This window comes from Tenrec ecaudatus, chromosome 1 (genome assembly GCF_050624435.1).
Source record: "Tenrec ecaudatus isolate mTenEca1 chromosome 1, mTenEca1.hap1, whole genome shotgun sequence".
Classification (NCBI taxonomy): Eukaryota; Metazoa; Chordata; class Mammalia; order Afrosoricida; family Tenrecidae; genus Tenrec; species Tenrec ecaudatus.
In genome coordinates, this window is record NC_134530.1 from 248,788,952 (window position 1) to 248,812,021 (window position 23,070).

The window sequence follows — 23,070 nt, forward strand, 5'->3', positions numbered from 1 at the left end:
CAGAGGGACTTCATTACCAGCAGACTGGGAGCAAAGTAGAGATTTTGGATCCAGAGTCCCGGAACTGTGAATCTCCTAGACCAGGGGGGGATTAATGACCCCCCCCCCCACCTCAAAGACTTGCCAGACAACACGCTGCACAGAGACACGGCCTTTCCCTAGACCCTAGATAAGAAAGCCTTCCTCTTTCTACACACGGTGCTCTGAATCTGGACTTCTAACCTCCTAACCATGGAAGAATATATTTTTTGTTACAGCATTTATTGTTGGTATTTTTATTTTAGCAGCACTAGATAACCAAGACAAGGAACAATTTCTTCAAAAAAAATCAAAGCTGTTTAATGATGTAAGACGAAACAAAAATTATGAATATAAATATTTATTAAGTTGAATGTATTATCAAAATCTTTTCCACAAAGCTTCAGATCCCAATGGTTTCACAGATTGATTCTATATATGTAATAATGAAAAAGGATAACTAAAATTGATTAAAAGCTAACTTTTAATATCAACAGAACAAATGTCCAAGAGTCAGCATTATGCAGGTACAAAGTGCTACACATTACAAGAAATAGGAATTCAGTTCTGATGAACTTCACTTCTTCTTTCCTTTCAAAGGCTTGGCAAATAAAGCCGGGTCAATCTGCTCCCTTGCCAGCCCCCGGACAGAGAAGAGTCTTGCAGCCCGTTCCTGCAAAGTGCCCCCGCATTTCAGTCCCAAAGCCGTAAGCTCGGACTTGAGCTGATCCAAACCTAGGGACTCTAAGTCCGCAGCAGAGTTGAATGCCAGTAAATCTACAGCTTGCTGGCCACTATCCTGAGGGAGAAAAGAGAAAATAATTAGGACATACTTTCCCAACGAACGTTGGTGTTTGTACCATTGAATCAGTTCCGATTCCTATTAAAGGAAACACTGCCTGGTCCCGCACCATCTTCACAATCAGTGTTCTGTGAGCCTCTTGTTGCAGTCACTGGGTCGATCCTTCTCGCAGGCTTTACCTGCTAGCTATATTCTATCTTTAGAAGATTTAAAAATGTGTCATATCTTACACCTGAACTGTAATATCAATTGTAGTTCCTCATGCCTTCTCAATATACATTAATAAACCCTAACCTTTCATCCACAGAGTAAGTCAGAAAGTACTGTTAAAAACCACAGACCTCTTTATGGACTCAAATGTCAAAATGTGAGGCCATGGGTGCTTGGTCCATCCTCCCGCAAGGTCTGGGCCTTCTGAGACGTTTCCAGCTCTCTAATTCTTCCCCCAATAATTCTGTGCTCTTTGTCAGGATGGGAGTTTGAGCAACCTAAGGGGCTAAAATCAGGTTTCTTGTAAATGCCGTTTGAGATACGGGAACAAAAAGAAGTCTGAGGGAGCAATAGCAGGGCTGTAGAGTGGATGGGGACGGTTCCCTAACAAAACTCTTCTAAAACAGTCCTGGCTACTACAAAAATAAGCAAGTGCATTGTCCTGACAGAAAAAATATTCTTGGCCTAGGCTTCCTGGCTTTTTTCTTACCAACGTGGCTTGCAATTTTCTTAAAATTTCCCCATAATATACCACCATCATCATCCCATGTCTTTAGGGGGAAAAAAAATCTATCACGATTACACACACAAAAATCTACCAAGATGACCCCCGTAGTACCCTAAAAACAGTAAACTTAAGCTGGGCTGACCTCTTTACCCTGAACTTAACCGGCCCTCTTGAAAGCCACTGTAGGAATGGACCTTGGTTGGAAAGCACTCTAGTGAGACCAAGACTAGCGTTTAGCAAAGGCCCGTGCATACAGAATTGGAACCCAAGTAGCAACACTTTCTGACTTACCCCAATAGACGAACAGAACTGTAGAGAAAGCTCTTTAAATTACGTAACACATTTAGAACTTCAAACACGGTATGAAGAAAACCCACGTCTTAAGTTCCCCTAAGTAAGGCAGCCCTCTTCATTCCTGTTTCTGCACTGGAGGTAGGGAAGGTCGGAGTTAAATGGTAGGCTTTCTGTTCAAAAGACATCAAGTAACCCAGGTTTTAGCCAAGCTGAGAAGCACATTATGCGCTGCTAACCACTGCTCAAATTTTATCTCACCGACAAAGAACTGAGTTACTGGCACTGGGTTTACAAACAACGTCAATTAGCTATCATGTGACATTGAAGCACACCGATTCTAGACACTGAAATGTGAAAACACACATCTTGAACTGGTTGAACTTTGGAACCAAAGGCACTAGCAGCTACTGGCAAAACAGTAAGATTTGGAGCTAATAAAATATTTAAAAACCTAAGGATTGGGGCTGGGGGCGGACAGACGTGGACAAGTTGCCCATCATCTGTCCTTCTTAAAGCCTTTCTACTAACCAGCTGATGGGAAGCAGCACATTTTCATTTGAATAACTTCCTGGCTCTCCACACTCACCGCAGAATGACTTACTGTGGGTCCTGGCTGGCCTTCCTCTAGCCTGGCACCAGGAAGGTCTTCGCTTCTGTGCCCCGGTGCTACCACGGCAGCTCTTTCTCCCTCAGTCCTTTCTGCTGTCTTTGCCTCTTCGAGCAGTCCCACCCCAGCTGCTTCCTGTTCTCTGGGTTCTTCGCATTCAGCCTCTTCGTCCCCGTGGGTCACCGGGGTCTGCTCAGCCACCTTCCGTTTAGCCTGCTCCTCAGGAGAAGTTTCCCCCGGTGCAGCACACGAATCTTCAGACGCATCTTCCTCAGAGTCACTGACTGGGTTTCTCTGTCGTCGTCCTAGTGATCCAGAGTCTAGACTCGATACTCCAGGTCTTTGACAACCACTGGGGAATTCGGCTGCCACCTCACCACCACCACGGCCAATTTGAGGAGCCTGACAGCTCATTCCCGAAGTACCAGGTGCTCCATCACTATCATCATCTGAGCTCTCAGAACTGGCACAGTCTGCATTCTCTAGTCCGTCCATGCCCAACCTGACAGAAGCAACAGAGAGGTTTAACATCATTTACAAGGGCTACTGAAAAAAGAGCTAGTTTGTCCAGAAAACACACTGAATAAAAGTATCTGCTAGCTTGAGATGGAGAAGTTTGAGAAAAAGATATTCCAGAGATATACACAAAGGTTAAAAAAAAAATCAGTGAGACAAACCAACCATCCCAAACACCCAAGAAGGATCTTTTTTTAAAAAAGTTATGACTAAATTTACTAAATTGAGTTTACTTACAAAAATTCACTGCCAACAAGTCAATTCTGACGCAGAGACCCTACAGGACAGGGTAGAACCCCCCCTGAGAGGTTCCAAGGCTAACTTTACAGGAGAAGGAAGCCCCTTCTTTCCTCTGTGGAGCGACGGGTGGCTTTGAACTGCTGACCTTACAGCTGGCAGCCCAACTCGTAATCATAGGCCACCGACTCCACCTTCCTCTATGCTGCATTAACTTCACTGGTTAGAAATTAAATAACAGTTAAAAATAATAAAAAGAAAACCCTGAGATTTACTAAGACATCTACACCAGTGTTCCCAAAGTGGGCAATCCGGCCCTGCTGGAGCTCTCTGGAGCAACCCAGGGGAGTGGTGGGGGTGGGGGTGGTGCAAAAGCAGACACCTACATTTTATCCCAAATAGTGGGCTACAGTATACATTTTTAATTGCAAAGGGAATGCTGAATAGTATGTGTGTGTGTGTGCGCGGACACACACACACACACACACACACATACACACATATAATTTATATTTTCCCCCCTGAAAAGGGGTGGTAGGCCAAATTAGTTTGGGAACATATGATCTACACCATGCAAAAATACTTGGTAAAAAACAATAAGTTACTGATATATGTAACACCATGGATAAATCTCCTAAGTAGCATGCTAAGTGAAAAAAAAATTCACAAAGGCTCTATGACAGTCTGGAAAATACTGAGCTACAGGAACAAAAATCACACTAGTAATCTGTGGTGGTTAGGAGATGGGGATGGTCTGATTGGCCAACAGACTTAAGGAAATATTCTACATTTTTCTTGTGTGTCACATGACTACATGATACATTCTCAAAATTCATAGAACTGTTCAACCAAAGAGGACACATTTTAGTGTAAACCTCAGTATTTAAATAAACCTGACTTAAAAACAAAAGCTGAAAATACCATTATCTTATCGCTCAAGAAAACCTAACTTCCATTTCAGAAAGAACAAACAAAATTCTATGCTGGACATACAGAGCTACATAGTCTTGGGTCAATAATTACCTTCCCAACAAGCAATCAAGCTCTAATTGCACTTGTCACTTTCTAGAAGCTGGCCCAGAGAACTGAGCTGGCCGCTGGAAGACCAATCTGGAAGGAGGGAAAACGAGCAGAACGGGCAAGACAAAGCATGTCCTGTTGTGCTCTGCATTCCCAAGTGCTACAGCCACCAGAGAACAGACGGGTAGAGAGAGTTCTGGCAAAATGACAGAGACTCACTGACTTCACAAGTGCAGAAAGACCAGAGAAAACGCAGCACAACAAGCCTACGCCTGGTCTCCACCTGCAACTCTTGAAAGGTGACTCAACGCCAAAACGGAATTCATACAGAGGCAATTCATTACCATGGCCTCTTGCACCCGAAGGGATTCCTTCCACCTTTACATATTAATGGCAATGACAACAGAAACCATCAGTGTGTACAGTTGATCATCACCAAGACCAGAAGACTACAGCCCCCAGAACACTGCTGAGTTCCCATTAAAAGCTACTTAAAATTGGGTTTGTAGCACAGATAGACAAGAAGGAAATAACTCATTATCAGTCCTCAACTGTCAATTAGGGGTGACAAGGAAACACACTTACCAAAAGCATTTTTTTTTCTGTGCACTGGCTTCCCTGCTTGTTTTGGATTTGTTAGGCCGTTTCCGCTTCTCGCAGATTTCAGCTGATACCATCTTGCTGGAGGCAGCCTGCATACCTAACAGAATTTAATTTTAATAACTCAGTTTCTATTCTCAGGACTAAATTTAAGAAAACCACTAAATAATACTGAGAGCAAAAAAGAGCTAAATAAATAGCTCTAGATATAAATGTATCAAAATACAGGATAGATATATCTCTATGTATACAAATTTAAAGTATTCTTTTTGTTGTTGTTGTCATTCAGAATATACCTAGCAAAACTTCTATCAATTCAACCATTTCTACTAGGGCTCCAGGTCATATATGCATGTGCTTCCCATGTCTGAGGTAAGTGGACAGCTGCAGACAAGTTCTGTCAGTAATAAATTACATGTGTCAGTCTTGTTAGAATGTCTTAAAAAAAAAGGTCCAATCAAAAAGTGGCTTTCTGGTGAAGAAAGCTGATGGTGCCCGGCTATCAAAAGAGATAGTGTCTGGGGTCTTAAAGGCTTGAAGGTGAACAAGTGGCCATCTAGCTCAGAAGCAAATAAGCCCACATGGAAGAAGCACACCGGCCAGTGCGATCACGAGGTGCCCAAGGGACCAGGTATAAGGCATCATGCAAAAAAAAAAAAGATATAAGTGTGTGTATGTATGTGTATGTGTATATATGTATATATATATCATATTAAATGAAGGGGGAAGTGCAGAGTGGAGACCCAAGGCCCAAGTGTCGACCAATGGAGATCCCCTCATAGAGGGGTATAGGAGAGGAGATGGGTTAATTAGGGTGTGAGGTAGTATCGATGAAGAACACAGCTTTCCCCCAGATCCTGGATGCTTCCTCCCCCCAACTACCATGATCCGAATTCTACCTTGCAGGGCTGGATAGGACAGAGGCTGTACACTGGTGCATATGAGGGTTGGAGGTACAGGGAATCCAGGGTGGATGATACCTTCAGGACCAAGGGTGTGAGGGACGACGCTGGGAGAGTGTAGGGTGAGTGGGTTGGAAAGGGAGAACTGATTACAAGGATCCACATGTGACCTCTTCCCTGGGAGAGGGACAGCAGAGAAGGGGGGAAGGGAGACTCCGGATAGGGCAAGATATGGCAAAATAACGATGTATAAATTACCAAGGGCATATGAGGGAGGGGGGAATGGGGAGGGAGGGGGGGAAAAAAAAAGAGGACTTGATGCAAGGGGCTTAAGTGGAGAGCAAATGCCTTGAGAATGATTGGGGCAGGGAATGTATGGATGTGCTTTATACAATTGATGTATGTATATGTATGGATTGTGGTAAGAGTTGTATGAGTCCCTAATAAAATGTAAAAGAAGAAAAGAGAAAAAAATGATTAGGGCAAAGACTGTACAGATGTGCTTTATACAATTGATGTATGTATATGTATGAACTGTGAAAAGAATTGTATGAGCCCCAATAAATTGTTAAAAAAAAAAAAAGTGGCTTTCGTAGCAGAGCGTACACAGATTGACTTCATCTTCAAGTGACTATGTCAAATCAAAGTCCTGCATTTACTTAATTATTTATCAATTCCATAACAGATATATTTTGCTCAGCAGCATTCCAAGAACATAAAGGATATTATTCAGACAAAATACAATCACAGAACAATTTGTTTCTCTTTATAGTTCACACCTATCACTAAAAATAATGTAATAAAGCTATTTCTAAACAATATGTTCCTATATCTGTAGGCTTCTATATTTATCGAAGATATAATGTAGTAATAGTCCTAATCCTTGTTAAATCACTCTTATACCTTCTTAACTCAATCCCACTGATGTGGAGTCCAATTCTAACTCTTAAAGCCTTAATCTTTTTTAAAAAGTGGCTTTTAAGAGGATCTACCGGGTCAGGTTAAGGCAGGTAGGTCAGCTTAGAAGGCTATAGCAACTGTCTTGGTGGATTTCAAAAGAGTAAACTTGATACATGTTCCTGAAGGGCACAGGATTAGGAAAACATTTAACTAAATGGAAATCTCACCCGTTCACGCTAGCCCCCTGATCTTAGCCCTTCACACTTCCTAAAGCTCAAAAGAACATTTAAAAGGAAAATGATTGGTCAAATTGAAGGGTGCTAAAACTGTCCTTTGAGGATGGTGCAAACTGAAGATCGCCCAATTCTTCGGGGATGGGTTAGAAAGAGAAACATCCTTCAGAGGTGCACAGACCTGGATGGAGGATATGTCAAGAACAGTCGCTTCAAATTTACTATTTGGGCTGGTCAGGATTTCTATGATTTTAGAGTGACAGCTTTCACTTCTGCTTCCATAACTTAGTGACACCGATTACATTCTTTATGCTGTACAACAATTCTCTCCTTTTCTGGGGAGCACCTCTCTCATTATGTAAACTCACTGCCACTGAAGGTTTCTACCGATTTCTTCCAGTTGCTGGTGTCAATTTGACTTTGTATTCTTGAATGAATAATGCTCAAGGCAGACCCTTTATAGACAAAGAAACACACAGCAACAAAAGCTAGTTTAGCTAGCTAACTACTCAGATTTCACACGATTTCAAGGGACATTTTTCCCCTTTGTGTACACATTTGTAACACATTTGTAACAAAGCAACTTGTACACTTTTAATGTTTAAAACTGAGCATCTTTCCTTTCCAGTGAAACAAAAAGAAAATTTGAAAATAAACAGGAACAAAATAAAATTACAATAGAGAATGTCAATTCCAAAGAAGATCCTACAGGTGCTGCTGCTGATTCTCCCATCTAGTGGCAGGGCTCAAGTCATCATTAGGAGAGAATTTTAATTTAAAAGTGTCATCTTAAACTGGAAGGATGTCTGTTAAACATCACAATTAAACATGCCAAAGGAGAAGCCATATTGTCAAAATGCCCACTTAACCCACCCAAACATCTTAAACCCACCCTTTGCTGACCTTCTATAACCTCAGGGATATTTTAGATTAACTCAGATTTGGGAACCGATTACAAGGATCTACATATAACCCCGTTCCTGGGGTACAGACAACAGGAAAGTGGGTGAAGGGAGACGTCGGAAAGTGTGAGACATGACAAAATAATAATAATTTATAAATTATCAAAGGTTCATGGGGGGGGAGAAGGGAAAAAATGAGGAGCTAATACCAAGGGCTTAAGCAGAAAGCAAATGTTTTGAGAATGATGATGGCAACAAATGTACAAATGTGACACAATGGATGTGTATATGGATTGTGATAAGAGTTATATGAGTCCCCAATAAAATGATTAAAAAAAAAAAAGATTAACTCAGGGCAATTGTTTTGTGGGTTCATCAACCTCCGATGGACTCAGAAAGTCTAGACTCCATGAGAATTTGGGATTCTGCTCTGCATTTCCCCATTTTGATCTGGATTCTACAGAATTAAAAAAATAATAATTTTATTCAGGGCTCATATAACTTTTATCACAATCCATACATCTATCCATTGTGTAAAGCACTTTTGTACTTTCGTTACCCTCATCATTCTCAAAACATTTGCTCTCCACTTAAGTCCCTGGCATCAGCTCATTTCCCCCCTCCCTCCCCGCTAAACCCTTGATAATTTATAAATTATTAATATTATTATTTTATAATCATTTTATTACGGGCTCATACAACTCTTATCACAATCCATACATACATCAATGTGTAAAGCACATTTGTACATTCATTGCCCTCATCATTCTCAAAACATTTGCTCTCCACTTAAGCCCCTGGCATCAGCTCATTTTTTCCCCTCCCTCCCCGCTCCCATTTTTACACTGTCCGACGTATCCCTTCACCCACTTTTCTGTTGTCCACCCCCCAGACTTCTATAGAATCTTTTATCAAAATGTCCAGTAACAGTAGTTGAGCACCATGCAGTTTTTAATTCCTTAACAAAGGAGGCAGTTATTTATGGAAATAATTACACATTCCCAAGCCCCTCTATTTTGGCATCCTTGATGAACTCAAATTGTGTTCCTTTCCATCTTCTTTGTGGCATAGGAACAAATATCAGGGGTGTAAGAAAATATTTGTAGCCTTGTCACAAAGAATGAATAGGTACACTGTAGTGATGGAAACTAATTCTTTGGAATTAAATTCCGGACCTTCCCCTCATCAATGCAGTTTTCTTAAATTTCTTCAAAATCAGCCCTCATGATTGTCCCGTGTCCTTGGAGGAAATCTGTAAGATGACTCCTTTGTCACTGTAATGTTCTGAGCTAACCTCTCTGGCCTGGAATTTAACTGGCCAAGCAGATCCTCTCTGAAATTACAGTTCTGATTGGATTTCTTAAGGTACCCTAATAAGACTGAGATGGTGTATTGAGGGAACTAGTCTGCAGCCATGCACTTCTCATAGAAATAGCCTAACATGTTTTGTTTGGAATAAACCTGTGCATGTATGAACTGGGATACCTTTTGATGTAGCTAGTCTATCTAGGAGAGGAAGTGCTGGGTCAATGTGGTAGTTCTAGTTTGAGTTGGGTTTTTTTTTAGTTTTATGAGAAACCACCCAATTTGTTGAAGGCCATTAAGACTCAGCCTTGAAACGGCTGAGAAGTCTCATGACTTTTGTGTCAGTGTTTGCTGATTTCTTCTGTGACTTTACATTTTGAACAGACTGTCAAGGACAAGAAAGTATGCAAGGCCTGGGAGAAACAGGTTGTTTAATTCTCAAGGATGTCTGGCTTGGCAGAAGATAGAGTTGCTATGTGTATCAAATGTGCTTGCTTAACAATGAGATCATGAACCCCGGGTTGTTTTCTGCATGGATATAAGGGGTGTGTAGAATAAAATCGGGTTCTTCAGTCCATCAGACTGCTGCCCTCCCAAGACTTTCTGTCTCTCCTTTTTACCTTAATCCTCACTTCTCCTTTCAGGACTGTTCAACTTGTCGGCTGGCTCCGACACCAATTGTTTTCGGAAATGGCCATACCATTTTGTGTTCCCAACACCAATGGAGGTGTTCAATTTCCCCTTTACCTTCCCCACCATTTGCTATTTTGGTGGTTTTGTTTTGTTTTCCTTCTTAGCCATCCTAGTGGTTGAAATCAGGTTGTTAAAGCAGAAGACATTATAGCACCAATGTTCAATTTGTAACGGTGAGGCTGACAGACTCATTCCAGAGCCTTCACCAAATGAACTCATTAGCTGTGCTAGTCATTTGCATATATTTATTGTTTCTGTTATAAGCTTTTGGATGGAAACGATTCCTTCTCAGGTATACCCACTATACCCTAGCACAAAGCATTGGCTTCTTAGGTGCCCAACCTCCATGTCATTAAGTCATTCTGACTCCTAGTGACCCTGTAGTACAGGGTAGAACCGTCCCAGCGGATTTCCATGACTAACTCGTCACAGGAGCAGAAACCCCATCTTTCTCCCACAGAGCAACTGGTGGTTTCACACTGGTGCTCTTACAATTAGCAGTGCAATGCAGACCCATTATGTCAGCAGGCTCCCCTAAACACACCTTTGAGGACAGAGTCCTCCAGCCGCTCGGCCATCTCGTGGCACTGCTGTTGGTAGTCAGGGCTGGAGAAGCAGTGCTTGGGTTCCGTAAGCTTCCGCTGCAGGCGCTCCAGGCGTCTCTGCTCTTTTTCAGCTTCTCGCTCAGCCTGTTGTTTTACCCACTCAGCCATTCTAGGGGTGGGAAGAAAGAGTATAACCACACAGACATAGGCTTTACACATATATAACACCGAGCCCCATTCGAATCAGTGCACTTTTGCTCATATTGTGGTGGTTCTCAGAAATGTAATGTGTGCCATATTACTGGCATATTATAAGAGAATGAATGGAAATCCAAAGATAATTATTAAATTATGGCAAAGGTTAAATCCAATAATAATAAATTAAGAGGATGAATATTTAACACTTACACTTCAGATATGGATAGCATGCGTGTAATCACTATGGAGAGAAAAGTTACCTAAAAAAAACACTTTAAAGGAGTGATCTTACGCTTTTTCATGATTGACATCCCGTAGTCTCCTTCCGCTGAGATCCCGGCAAGCTTCTCGATTGGTTGTCTTCTCAATCTGAGCACCAAGTGCTCGGAGCATAGAACCAAAACCTGGGAAAACACAGACGGGTAAAAGCCACATTTGTGAAAACAGTACTATAGCACAAGAGTAAATTCTCTCCTGTGTACTTTTTTTAAAAAGGAGGTGGGGTTCAAGGTTCCAGGAAACCAAGATGAAAGGATTGATAAACTTGATTTAAATCTAATGTCTTTTATCCTTCATTTTATTTTTCTCGAATACTGTAACTGAAAAGGATGGATTTTCAAAGGGTGTTTTACCCATGGCCAAAGATACCAGGATTCCCATTAAGAACTTGAAAAACAAGAAGATTTTTACAATAAGTTAAAAGGAAAGGCAATTTTCAAGCCGTCACTGGTTGATATAACATGCTTCCCTTTTACTGATAATTTCAAAGAGCAGGACAATTACATTCTGAGATGTCAACTTTCTGAAAACCCATGTAAATCACCGCAGATCTGGAAAGCTTGGGGAGGGGGTGCTACTGCCTATGAAGAAATCAAAGGAAATGTTCATATTCTAGTTTTAAGCTTTGGTTTCTTCCCCCTTTTAGATGAATATAATAAATAGGACCTTAATCTGCCCCAACCTAAAAATTACTCTATTTCCTAAGGTGGCTTTAGACCATCTTCAGAACTATAATAACTAAACAAAATCTTCATCGAAGCAGAGGGAAGCTTTACTGTTGTAAACTCTCCCTTCATCAAACTGGAGAAAATCATGCCAGCTCTCGTGTAAGCTTTTCCTAAGGTTCAGAGCCTGGGTTCCCTAGGAACCCATCTGCCCACAGAGCATGAACTGTTCCATATAGTAGTAGCTCCTCAATATGAGCCAGGCAAATCAGGCCGGCATACTACAGAGACAAAGGGGCTAGTTCAGTACCTGTGGAGAAAGCTTACAGATGGGTTATAACAACGCAGTCTGGATTCTTTCCTACCTCCTTTTCCACCACAGAGTCTGGGTTCCAGACTATAAACAGCTCCATCCTGCACGGCATCATTGATGTCAACAAGTGCTCCATTGCATTTCACAAAAAAGTATTCCATTGGAACAACCTAGAAACGAATTTGATTTAAAAAAATAATTTTCAACAAACAAAAACATATAGTTGAGAACGAGAGTGGGTGGAGCAGAAACCCAAACCCATCTGTAAGACAATGAAACAATCCCCACTCAGAGGGGCCACAGGGAAGGGATGAATCAACCAGGGTGCAATAAAGCACCGATGAAACACACTATATTCCTCTGGTTCCTTGAGGCTTCCTCACCCCCCACTATCATGACATCAGTGTTGTTTCTCAATTCAAACTAGACCGGAGTATGTACACGGTATAGAAAAGAGATGGGGGCTCACTACACAGAGAATCTAGGAACAGGAGTGGGAACAGTGGTACCAGAAGGGTAGGGGAAAGGGCAGGGAGAGGAAGGGGGAAAAGGGGAAACCGACTGCAATGGTGGGCACATAACCATATACCTCTCTCCAGGGGGAAGAGCAACAGAAAACATGGGGGAAGGGAGACAGCAGTCAGTGTTAAGGTATTATAATTTATTATCTTAATTTATAATTTATCAAGGGGTTATGAGGGCGGGGGAGGGGGAAAAAGAGGAGCTGATAGCAAGGGCTCAACAGAAAGTAAATGTCTAAAGAAGGCAACATATGTACAAACATACTTGCTGCAATCGATGTATGGATTGTAACAAGAGTTGTAAGATTCCCTAATAAAATGATCTTTTAATAAAAAAATTTTTAAAGAGTTTTTATGAGACAAAAACAAATTTCCGGTAGGAAGGGACTTAGTTTATTTTATTATCACCACCAGCTATGAACAGATATTGAATATTCAATTACTACTTGGTTGATTTGAAGATAAGAACTACTTAAAGAAAAAAGTCACTTGATATGCTATGTTCTGGGTGTCAGTTATCTAGTCAGGATGTATATAAGAACCTTCAGTCTCTTGGGTAAGAATCAAGGGAGAAAACTGATCAGGGCTCAGATCTGGTTAATTGCAGGTCCCACTTTCTCTGACTTTTTCAAACAGGCAAAATCAAGCTGAGTATCATGAGTGATCTTCAAGTTTAAAACTAAGAATACAGCGCAAAGCGGGGCAGTGCTGGAAACGCGGTGCAGGAATTGTGCCCAGGATGACTACCCCCCTCCCCCCCTCCCCCTTACTAGAACTAAACACAAAGGGAGTGCAATAGAGCAGCAAGGGGAGCAAAGCAATTAAGCCCCCTGAGAAAATCCCAAAAATAGAATCTGGAACTGGTGGACAGGGCTTGGCACTTCACCAGACCCAATTAGAAAACATTCATAAGGTCAGCAGACAGACCTGGAACTATTTATAGGCTCCCCCATCTTTTTTCTTCTTTTTCTCATGTCTATCCATGTAAGATAGGCAGGATAAACAATCCCGAGGAGAAAATAACGGGGCCAAAGGATCTGGGGGGCCATGGGAGAGGAGGAGCCAACGCATTCGGGGACAAGGGAACAACAAGAGATCTAAAATCAATTTTGAGGAGGGCATTAGGATGCCTGGTGGGGTTTGATAAAATGCAATGTAGCCAAGAGACAGTACTGAAAGCCGATTGAAGGTCAAACATGATAGTGGGACAGGAGTAAAGTAAAAAGAAATATAGGAATGAATTAGGAAACAAAAGACATTTATAGAGGTATAAATACAGGCATGTACATATTAATATAAAGCAATAGGGAAACAGGTCCATGTACATTTATTCTAACGTTAAGTATTAAGGGAGCAGACAGGCATTGGGTCTCTCAAGTACTCCCTCAATGCAAGAACATTTTGTTTTAATAACTTGGCATTCTGTGATGCTAACCTTCCCAACATGATCACTGAATACAAAATGGGTGCATAAGCAAATGTGGTGAAGGAAGCTGATGGTGCCCGGCTATTACAAGATACAGCGTCTGGAGTCTTAAAGGCTTGAAGTTAAACAAGCAGCCATCTAGCTTGGAAGCAACAGAGGCCACATGGAAGGAGCACACCAGCCTGTGAGATCATGACGTTATTGATGGTATCAGGCATCAGAAGACCCAAAACAAACAAATACATCAATGCAAATGGGGTCGGAAACCCAAAGCCCATTTGTAGACAACTGGCTATCCCCTCACAGAAGGGTCATAAGGAAGGAACTAGTCAGCCAGGGTGCAGCATAGCACCGACAAAACACACAACATTCCTCTAGCTTTTTACTGCTTCCTCCCCAAGCCCACTATCACGACCCCAGTTCTACCTTACAAATTGGCTTGACCGGAACAGGACAGATAAACCCCTCAAGAACAGTAATGGGAGTAGAGACATCAAGAGTAGGGGGAAGGTGAGGGTAGAAGGGGGAGAAACAGGGAACTGACTGCAATTATTGACGTATAACCACTCCCCAAGGGGGCAAACAGAAACATGGGCAAAGGGAGACAGCAGGTGGTATAAGATATGAAAATAATAATAATTTAGAATTTATCGGGGTCACAAAGGGTGGGAGGGGAAGGGAGTGAAAGGAAAAAGAGGAGCTGATATCAAGGGCTCAAGTAGAAAATGTTTTGAAAATAATGATGGCAACATAAGTACAAATATATTTGATACAACTGATGTATGGATTGTTGTAAGAGCCCCCAATAAAATGATTAAGAAAACCCTGATGATATAAATCTTGAAGAGACAACAATGGGGGGAAAGGAGGAGACAATGGTAGAATTTTTAAACTCCAATATCAAACCAGATCCATTGTCATCCAGCCGATTCCAATTCATAGCAACCCTATAAAAACTTTAATGTCTTCAGGACCATCTAGCAGCCAGCACTTGTCTTTTCTACTATCTTCCCCAAACTCACAGCCAGTCACTGCAGAAGCTACAGTAGTACCCCCAAACCCACTCTGAATATATTTATCCAATGATAAAAAGAAAAAAAGTATGATTCTTTCTAAACATGATCATGCTGTTGTGAAATAACACAACACAGGAGTATTCTTCAAAGTTATAGAGAACCCAGAAAGTACACAATTTAATCTCTAATATCAAAGAGGGAAGGAAAAATGTGTTACTGGGATCTTTTTGAAGCCAAAGTATGAAAAATCAGTCCTGAACTATACCACACAACTATTTGAAAGGGAATCATCTACTGATTTACTACACAAATACTAATTAGTGCCAACTACTGTGCCAAGTTAAAGGAGCACAACAGTTAAACATTGAACCGCTAACCAGAAGACCACGGGTTCAAACTCATCAGCTGCTCCCTGGGAGAAAGACAAGATCTGCTCCCTTGAAGATCTACTGTTTCAGAAACTTTACAGAACAATTCTATTCTGTCCTCCAGGGTTGTGAGTCAGAATCCACTCAATAGCAGTGGTAGGTAGAGGCCGGTGCCAGATTTAAAGAGCCCTGGTGGTTCCTGGCTGCTCACCAAAAGACCCATGGTTTGAGCCCATCACCATTCTGTAGAAGACAGGATTTACAGCCATGGAAACCCCATGCAACAGTTCTCCTGTGTCCCACAGCCTCATGGAGTTGGACTGGACTCCAGGGAAACAGGTGTTGTTTCTTTTCTGATTAAGACTCTTGTCAGTTAATAGTGACTACCCACCCAGTGCTATCAATTCCTACACACAGTGATTTTCAGAGGCTGTAAACACTTACAGGAGCAGATAACCTCATCTGTCTCCTGCAGAGTTGTTGGTGGATGTGAACTGCTGACACTGTGGTTAACTGTCCAACACGGGCCTGATGGTGCTACCAAGTCTCCGAAATGATTATCATCTATCTAACCATTCAATAACGACATAATAACTGAGTATCAAACCAATCTCACTGGCTGTCGAGTCAATGCTGACTCCTAGTGGTTTCCTGTGGATTTCCAAGACTGTTGAACTGTATACAGCAACGGTTCTCAACCTGTGGATCGCAACCCCTTTGGGGGGGGGTGTCAAATGACCCTTTCACAGGGGGTCGTCGATTCATAACAGTAGCAAAATTAGTGATGAAATAGTAACAAAAATAATTTTATGGTTCTGGGGGTCACAACACGAGTAACTGTATTAAAGGGTCGCAGCATTAGGAAGGTTGATCTGGTTTACAGGAATAGAAAGCTCAGTCTTTCTCCCGAGGAGTGGTTTTGAACTGCCAACCATGAGGATTACAGCCCAACATCTAACCACTAAACCATCAGGGCTCCAATAGTCACTATTAGGGAAAACAAAAAAAAAACCCACAAAGATCATTGAAAATCAATTTAACTGCTTTAGCCATTTGTGAATTATAAAGCACTTGAGGCATGTCCCAGCCCAACTGACCCAAGACCGCAGACAGGTCGTAATCTAATGCAGTCAAATTTATTAGCTCCCTATCGATTTGAAGCCAACTCATAGGACAGGGTAGAACTAGCCCTGTGCGTGAAGGAAACTCACTCTTTAACAGCAGAAAGCCTCCTTTCTCTGTGGAGCAGCTGGTGGTTTGAAACTGTTGACCTTGCTGTTAGCAGCCCAACTGGTAATTATTAAGCCATCAGGACCAATAAAGACAAATGTATTGGCTCACTGCAACTAAGGAGTGCTCTATTCCAGACGAACAACAAGGTGTCCCACTGACAAACTAAAGTTACTGTGAGACAGGGCAAGAATGAAGTCTAGGTAAAATGTAAACAAAGCAGTGTGTTAGGATCAACCCACCGAGGACCATGTGTATAGGGGGAGCACTGAGGCCTAGACACTGTGAAGTGGATCCAGGCTTGTGTTACCTTGGAAGCTACCAGGTAGAATAGTTCTGTTCATCAGACACCCTCTTAAACTTGAAGCCCGGGCTAGAAATCACGAGTGCTTCTCTGTATCCAAGTGGCCTAGCTCCTCAAAGCAAGAGTGGGAATTTCATTCTTACTACAGTAATTTCAAACAGCTACATTTCTTAGAGTCTAAGACCAAGGGTTCTCAGTGAGAAGGCAGTGTGACCTCAAGGTCCTTCTGACATTTCACCACCACACTATGTTCTTGGGAGAGCTCTGGCGGCAGGGGGGGTGCAGGCTGTAAATCACAAGGCTGGCAATTCAACCCACCAGTTGCTCTGAGAAAAAGATGAGCTGGCTGTGCCTATACAAACTTACAATCTCAAAAATCCTACGGAGTTCTACTCTACGCAGGGCTGCTAACGGAATCAGTGGCAATGGTATTACCCTTGTGGCTGGCTTGTGTCTTCTGTATCATTCTACTGGACAGAAGGGGCACAACTTCCCTTTGCAGTGGAAGCTCACTCTAATTTTATCATGGAACATCTCTGTTCTAAAAAGCATAGGTGGGAACTTAACTATTTCTCTTTACTCTAGTATCCCATCAAATGCCCTTCTGTTTTACATTTCTATTCATGTTCCTCAGGTACCTAACTACATCCACTCATTTACCTATGTATTCATTTTACAAATCTTATAACCAACATTTCTCAAAATTAAGAGCCTCACACTGAATCAACTGTCAGTAGGCTTGAAAAATGCACTTCTAAGAGTTATTTTCAGAGATATTAAAGTCTGACTTTCTTGGAAAATATTTTCCCATTCAAATGGTCAAACAGGCTCTGCTAATAGTCTTTAGACAGGATTGCAGTGTAGGAAGAAAAATGAGAAAGCTGAAAAGCCATTTCTCCTTCAACAAAGCAGTCCAAACCCTACAAAAGGTTGGTTTAGGTTGTACTAGTAATATTTGTTATTAAGTTTATAAGTAACTAAGGAAATAGCCTCTAAGCAACAAAGAGGTGTGGTTATAAAGAAACAGGACTATACTCAAGTACCAAATTTAAATTAGATTTAAACAATGGTAAAAATCAAAACAAAACAAAAAAACCTTGTTTGGTTTTGAAAATCCAGTTAAGACCACACGGGTAACTCTGGAAGTTCTTGGTAAGCTTTTACATTGTGCATTTTTCAAACCTACTGATCCAGAGTGAGGCCAAAATGATAAGATCTTTATTATGAGAAATGTTGACAGTGAGAATTTAAAAAACAAGACGTAATTTAGTGGATTGAGTCAAGCACTTTAGAAACATGACCCTATGTAAAAAAAAAAGAGAGAAAGAAATTAAGAAAGAAAAGAAATAGGCATGGCCAAATGAAATCAAATGATTGGTGACATCGAAATGTCGGCCCGAAGAATTCATGCCCTCAACAGACGTGTGAGTCCTTGGCCTCGAGATCAGTGACCACAAGACTTCATTTCCTGCTTTAGTTGGGCTGGCTCGAGTACTTCCCTAGGTTGACGCTACAGCTGTGTGGTTAGTCGGCAAAATGCAAGGGGCAGAATCATGGTATGAAAGTAAAGACAGGAACCTTAAAAGGTCATCTTGTCCAACTGCGCAGAGATGAAGGAACAGACCCAAAACGCACTTGTTGTCTGAGGGCTGGGTAGGGTCTGCCTCTGCGAGTGGGATTCTCTCTCCTTTTGTAAGAAGGCAAAACCACCATGGCACAAAGCGAAAGCAAAGGAAGGCCCCAGCATCAATCAGTTCGCAGCACGGCAAACGCGTGAATCCTCAAACACTGAAAACCCCAACGGAGCGACGGCTCCCCGGCGGGCCCTCTCTCCACACCCAGGCCTGCCTCTCTTCAGCCTCTTTCCCCATCCAAGGGCCGCCGCCATCCTCACTTGGTCTTGGAAGTAACGGTGAAGGACATTCCATATGGCGCCCCGAGCCGAGCCACATCGCACTGCCTTGCCCCCGGAGCCTGGCCCGCGGATCCACACGAGCGCCGTGGCCTCCGCCATTTCCTCTGGCCTCAGAGCCTCGAGAAGCCCTGAAACAGCGCCACAACCCGGATGGCGCGTTCTCCTGACGTCACCGCGTCTCCCAGAGCCCCGCCCCTTACGTCTCCGTCGCGTTCCGCCCCTCCCCCTGAGGCCGGTCACGTGAGTCGGGCGCTGAGCTCGCAGGTGCGGGGGAGGGGAAAAGGAAACGCCTGGCGGAGGCCGATAAGACTGCCCGGCCCGAGGGCGAGGCGTTGCTAGGAGACGTTGCTGGGGCGGGGCTCAGGGGACCCAATATAGGAGGCTGGCCCGAGCCGGGCCCGGAGCGATAACGCCGTAGCTAAGCCCCGCCCAGTGCCGCCTGCCTTGCCCTTGTTCTTCCGGCTGTGTAGTTATTTTGGGGTCGTGAGCCTTGTGGCCTCCGTGGGGTGAGAGGGGGGGAAGCTGCAGTCCCTGACGCGATTTTAGGGGGGGTGCTGCTGCCTCTGCTGTTGGGGGGAGGAGCCTCTCCACCTGCAGATGCTCCTGGCCAGGGCACTGACCTCGGAAAGTCTTCTGACTGCCCCCCCACCCCCCCGTGTTGTCCCTCCCACCCCGAGATTTCCTTCGCTTTCTTCTCCAGACGCAGCTGACCTCCGGGACTCTGTCTGCGACGCTCTGTAGTTATTCCTGTCGCCGCCTGCTTGCTCCTCTGTAACTTCCACTTAAGGGTTTTCGGAATCTTTCACAGCAAGTAGCCCCTGGTGAGCGCCAGTGGCAGGAGTGACGTTTATAGTTAGGCTGCTTCCAAAAACCCGACCGTAAAACCTTTTCCTCTGCACCAGGGGAACGCACGCATATAGATCTTCATAATAGAGGTTTAAGGCACAAGACATCGGAAAGAGTCCCTAAATATTTAATATGCTGAGATTAGATGATATTTCTAAAGTCTTGAGCCATTTACAAGTCTCTAGAATTGCTGCTGTGAGTTGGGTCTTGGAGAATGTGACCATGAGGGGCCCTGATGGTGGAGTGGGCTGTGCAGGGAGGACAGCCATCAGCACGGGGGACAGGCTCCCTCCGTCCCCCCGCCCCCCAAGATGTGAAGTCTCAGTTACTCCAAGGGGCAGTTCTCTTCTGCCTCGAGGGTCGCTGTGAGTCGGAATGGACTGAGTTTGCTTTTGGTCGCGCACGGTGAAGATCGGCAGGGTTGATGGGCTGATAGCTATCCATGCCGACTAAATGCCAGCCCACCGAATCGCATTCCGTGTTGTTAGTTACAACGTTTGCCAATTGGAAGCCATTGCTGAGGTGAATACAACCACAGCAACAAACATTGGAGATCGTTTAACAGCCTGAGGTAAGAACAAAACTAGAATTGAAGTCAAGTGAACTTACAGATACTCAGTACTGGCCTTCTTCACTTGCACGGAAGGGGGTGTGAGAAAGGGCCTTCATGCGGATTCCAGGAGATAAAGAAACGTTACAGAGAAAATAATAAAGATATGTTGTATTTAGCAGCATTTCCCAATGGGAATGCCATGCACTGAGGAGGGTGTCTCACCAGATAATACGTACTAGGCAGTCCAAGATCCAGAAGCTATAAACTGCTCCCACCTCTCCAGCCTCAAGACTCCAGAGCATTTAACGTACAGAGAGCTGAGAACGAAGCTTCTTCTCCTTTGTTTATTGTTGTTTGCCCTTTCATGGGTTTAAATTTAAAAAAAAGGGGGGGGATTTCAAGAATATGAAAGTCTTCCTCCTAAACCCCATGCTATGGAATCAATTCTGACTCATAGTCACTGGATAAAAATTCCAAGAGCAGGTAATTTATGGGTTTGAACCACTGACCTGTTGGACTGCTAATCACAAGCCTGGCAGTTCAAACTCACCACCCACCCTGAGGGAGGAAAATGAGACTTTCTGTGCCCATAAGCATATACAGCTTAAGAAACTGTATAGGGTCACTCACTATGAGTCAGAATCAACTCAGTGACTGTGGGTTTGGTTTTGGGTTCGATTTAACAAGGGAAGTCCACATTGGTATGAAAAACATTAGATCTGGTTCTCTCCAAACCTCAAGTCAAGTCTAAGAGGAATTGTTCATTATTTCCCTTTTAATGGCATTGGAATTCTTATTTAATCTCTAGTACTGAATAAAAATTTCATTTAAAATATAACATAAGTTATTAAAAACAAAATGTTGTGAACTTAAAAAAATCATTTTATTGGGGGCTCATACAATTCTTATCACAATCCATATATCCATCCATTGTGTCAAGCACATTTGTTGCCATCATCATTCTCAAAACATTTTCTTTCTACTTGAGCCCTTGATATCAGCTCCTCATTTCCCCCCACCTATTATTTTGTCATATCCCTTTACCCAGGGAGGAGGTTATACATAGATCCTTGTAAGAAGTTCCCCCTTTCCACCCCACCTTCCCTCCACTGTCCAGGTATCAACACTCTCACTACTAATCCTGAAGGGATCATTTGTTCTGGATTCCCTGTGTTTTCAGTTCCTATCTGTACCAATGTACATCCTCTGGTCTAGCCAGATTTGTAAGGTAGAATTGGGATCATGATAGTGGGGAGGAGGAAACATTGAAGAAATGGAGGAAAGTTGTATGTTTCATCATAGATACCCTGCACCCTGACTGGCTCATCTCCTCCCCATGACCCTTCTGTAAGAGGGTGTCCAGTTGCCTACAGATAGGCTTTGGGTCTCCACTCTGCACTCATGCTCATTTACAATGATATGATTTTTTTTGTTCTTTGATGCCTGATACCTGATGCCTTCTACTCCTTGTGGTCACACAGGCTGGTGTGCTTCTTCCATGTGGGCTTTGTTGCTTCTGAGTTAGATGGCCTCTTGTTTATCTTTCAAGCATTTAAGACTCCAGATGCTATATTTTTTAATAACCAGGCACCATCAGTTTTCTTCACCACGTTTGCTTATGCACACACTTGTCTTCAGCGATTGTGTTGGGAAGGTGTGCATCATGGAATGCCAATTTAATATAATAAAATGTTCTTGCATTGAGGGAGTTCTTGAGTGGAGGACCAATGTCCATCTGCTGCCTTAATGCTAAACCTATAAATATGTGCACGTAGATCTATTCCCCCACCATCCTATATAAATATATTTACATATGTACATGCCTATATTTAGACCTCTATAAATGCCCTTTGTCTCCTAGTTCTTTCCTCTATTTCCTTTTACTTTACTCTTGTCCCACTATCATGCTCAGCCTTCATCTGGGTTCCAGTAATTTCTTTCGGTTACATTGCCCTTGCTGAATCTCTACCAGGCCTCTCACACCCTCCTTGCCACTAATTTTGGATCACTTGGTGCTCCTTTGTCCCTGGGTTGGTCAACACCACCTCCTTTCCCCTGCCTCCCCCTTGCCCATGTCCCCCGGGAACCAACAGTCCCGTTGTTTCTCCTTGACTGTTCATCCAGCCTCTTATCTAGATAGATCTGCAAAGATAATAATATGCACCAAAAAACAAGGCACAGCAAGACAAAGCGACAAAAGAGAACACAGTGAGCTTTTTAAAAGATGCACATTTCCATGAGTAATATATAATCTGTTTAAATCCACACAATGACTACCCAAGAACCGTGACATACTCAGAAGAGAGGTTAAATATTAATTGACTATTACAAAAGTAGTAGGGCAAGTTTTTACTTCCAACTTGTGCCTTCTTAAGAAAAACATATTTTGCACCAATACAATAGTTTTGATTCTGAGGACCTAGAATTCAACTTGGATTAATGACTCTCACATTTTTAGAGCTGTGACTTAGAGCTGTCAATGAATAAGAACATATGCCCACTTAATATAAAGACAAGGACTTTCATGAAGGTTTAAAACAGTTCAAAACCAGGACACATCTGATCTCAGAAAGGGGAGTCAAAAGCTCCAAAACGGTGGAGTAACAGGCATATTTATGAGGTAAGAGAAAGAACTAAAGCTACAACAGTCTAAGCAGAAGTTGTAAGATCAAGAAAATCACAGCTAACAAAGCTCACATCTGAGCCTAGCTGGGAATTGACAGAGTGGCAAAAATCAAGCATCTCAGTTTTGGAACTATCTCACATTATCTCTTTTTGATCAAGGATTTTGTAAACATTTTTTGATAACCATTATACAAATGCTTTCTTCTAAGGGGCCTCCCGGTAGTGATGACACATGATCCCATAACTGGCTGCTTACTAAAGCAAGCTTTTAAAGTCCCGACACCACTATTTTGTAGTCTGGGAGAAGTTGCTAACACAACTCCAGCACACCATCCAACCTCCTTACACCTCTTAGCATTCAGCTGCTGTAATTTGGGGATGGGGGTCAGGGTGTCTACATGGAGTACAGCCACAGAGGCATAGCTTGGACTTCAAAAGACTGTCTCAGAGGATGCGCTTCAGTACATTTGGGAAATGGGACCAATCTACATACATAATTATCTTCATAGAATTTAAATT

At 42.8% G+C, this 23,070-nt stretch overlaps 1 protein-coding gene across 2 annotated transcripts; it reads right to left on the minus strand.

The window, feature by feature from the left end:
* Positions 1-363: 363 nt before the first annotated feature.
* On the minus strand, positions 364-18,697 carry SDE2 (spliceosome associated SDE2). 2 transcript variants are annotated; one of them, XM_075530975.1, is made up of 7 exons: positions 18,507-18,697; positions 11,800-11,917; positions 10,783-10,894; positions 10,292-10,461; positions 4,798-4,912; positions 2,434-2,941; positions 364-817 (listed from the first exon to the last, which is right to left on the minus strand). In XM_075530975.1, exons 1-7 carry the CDS (start codon positions 18,624-18,626, stop codon positions 596-598), a joined length of 1,365 nt encoding a protein of 454 aa, XP_075387090.1. In that variant the 5' UTR covers positions 18,627-18,697; the 3' UTR covers positions 364-595. The 2 variants fall into 2 exon arrangements, with proteins under 2 accessions (XP_075387090.1, XP_075387084.1); XM_075530969.1 differs by having other exon boundaries at positions 2,419-2,941.
* Between the last annotated feature and the right edge of the window lie 4,373 nt (positions 18,698-23,070).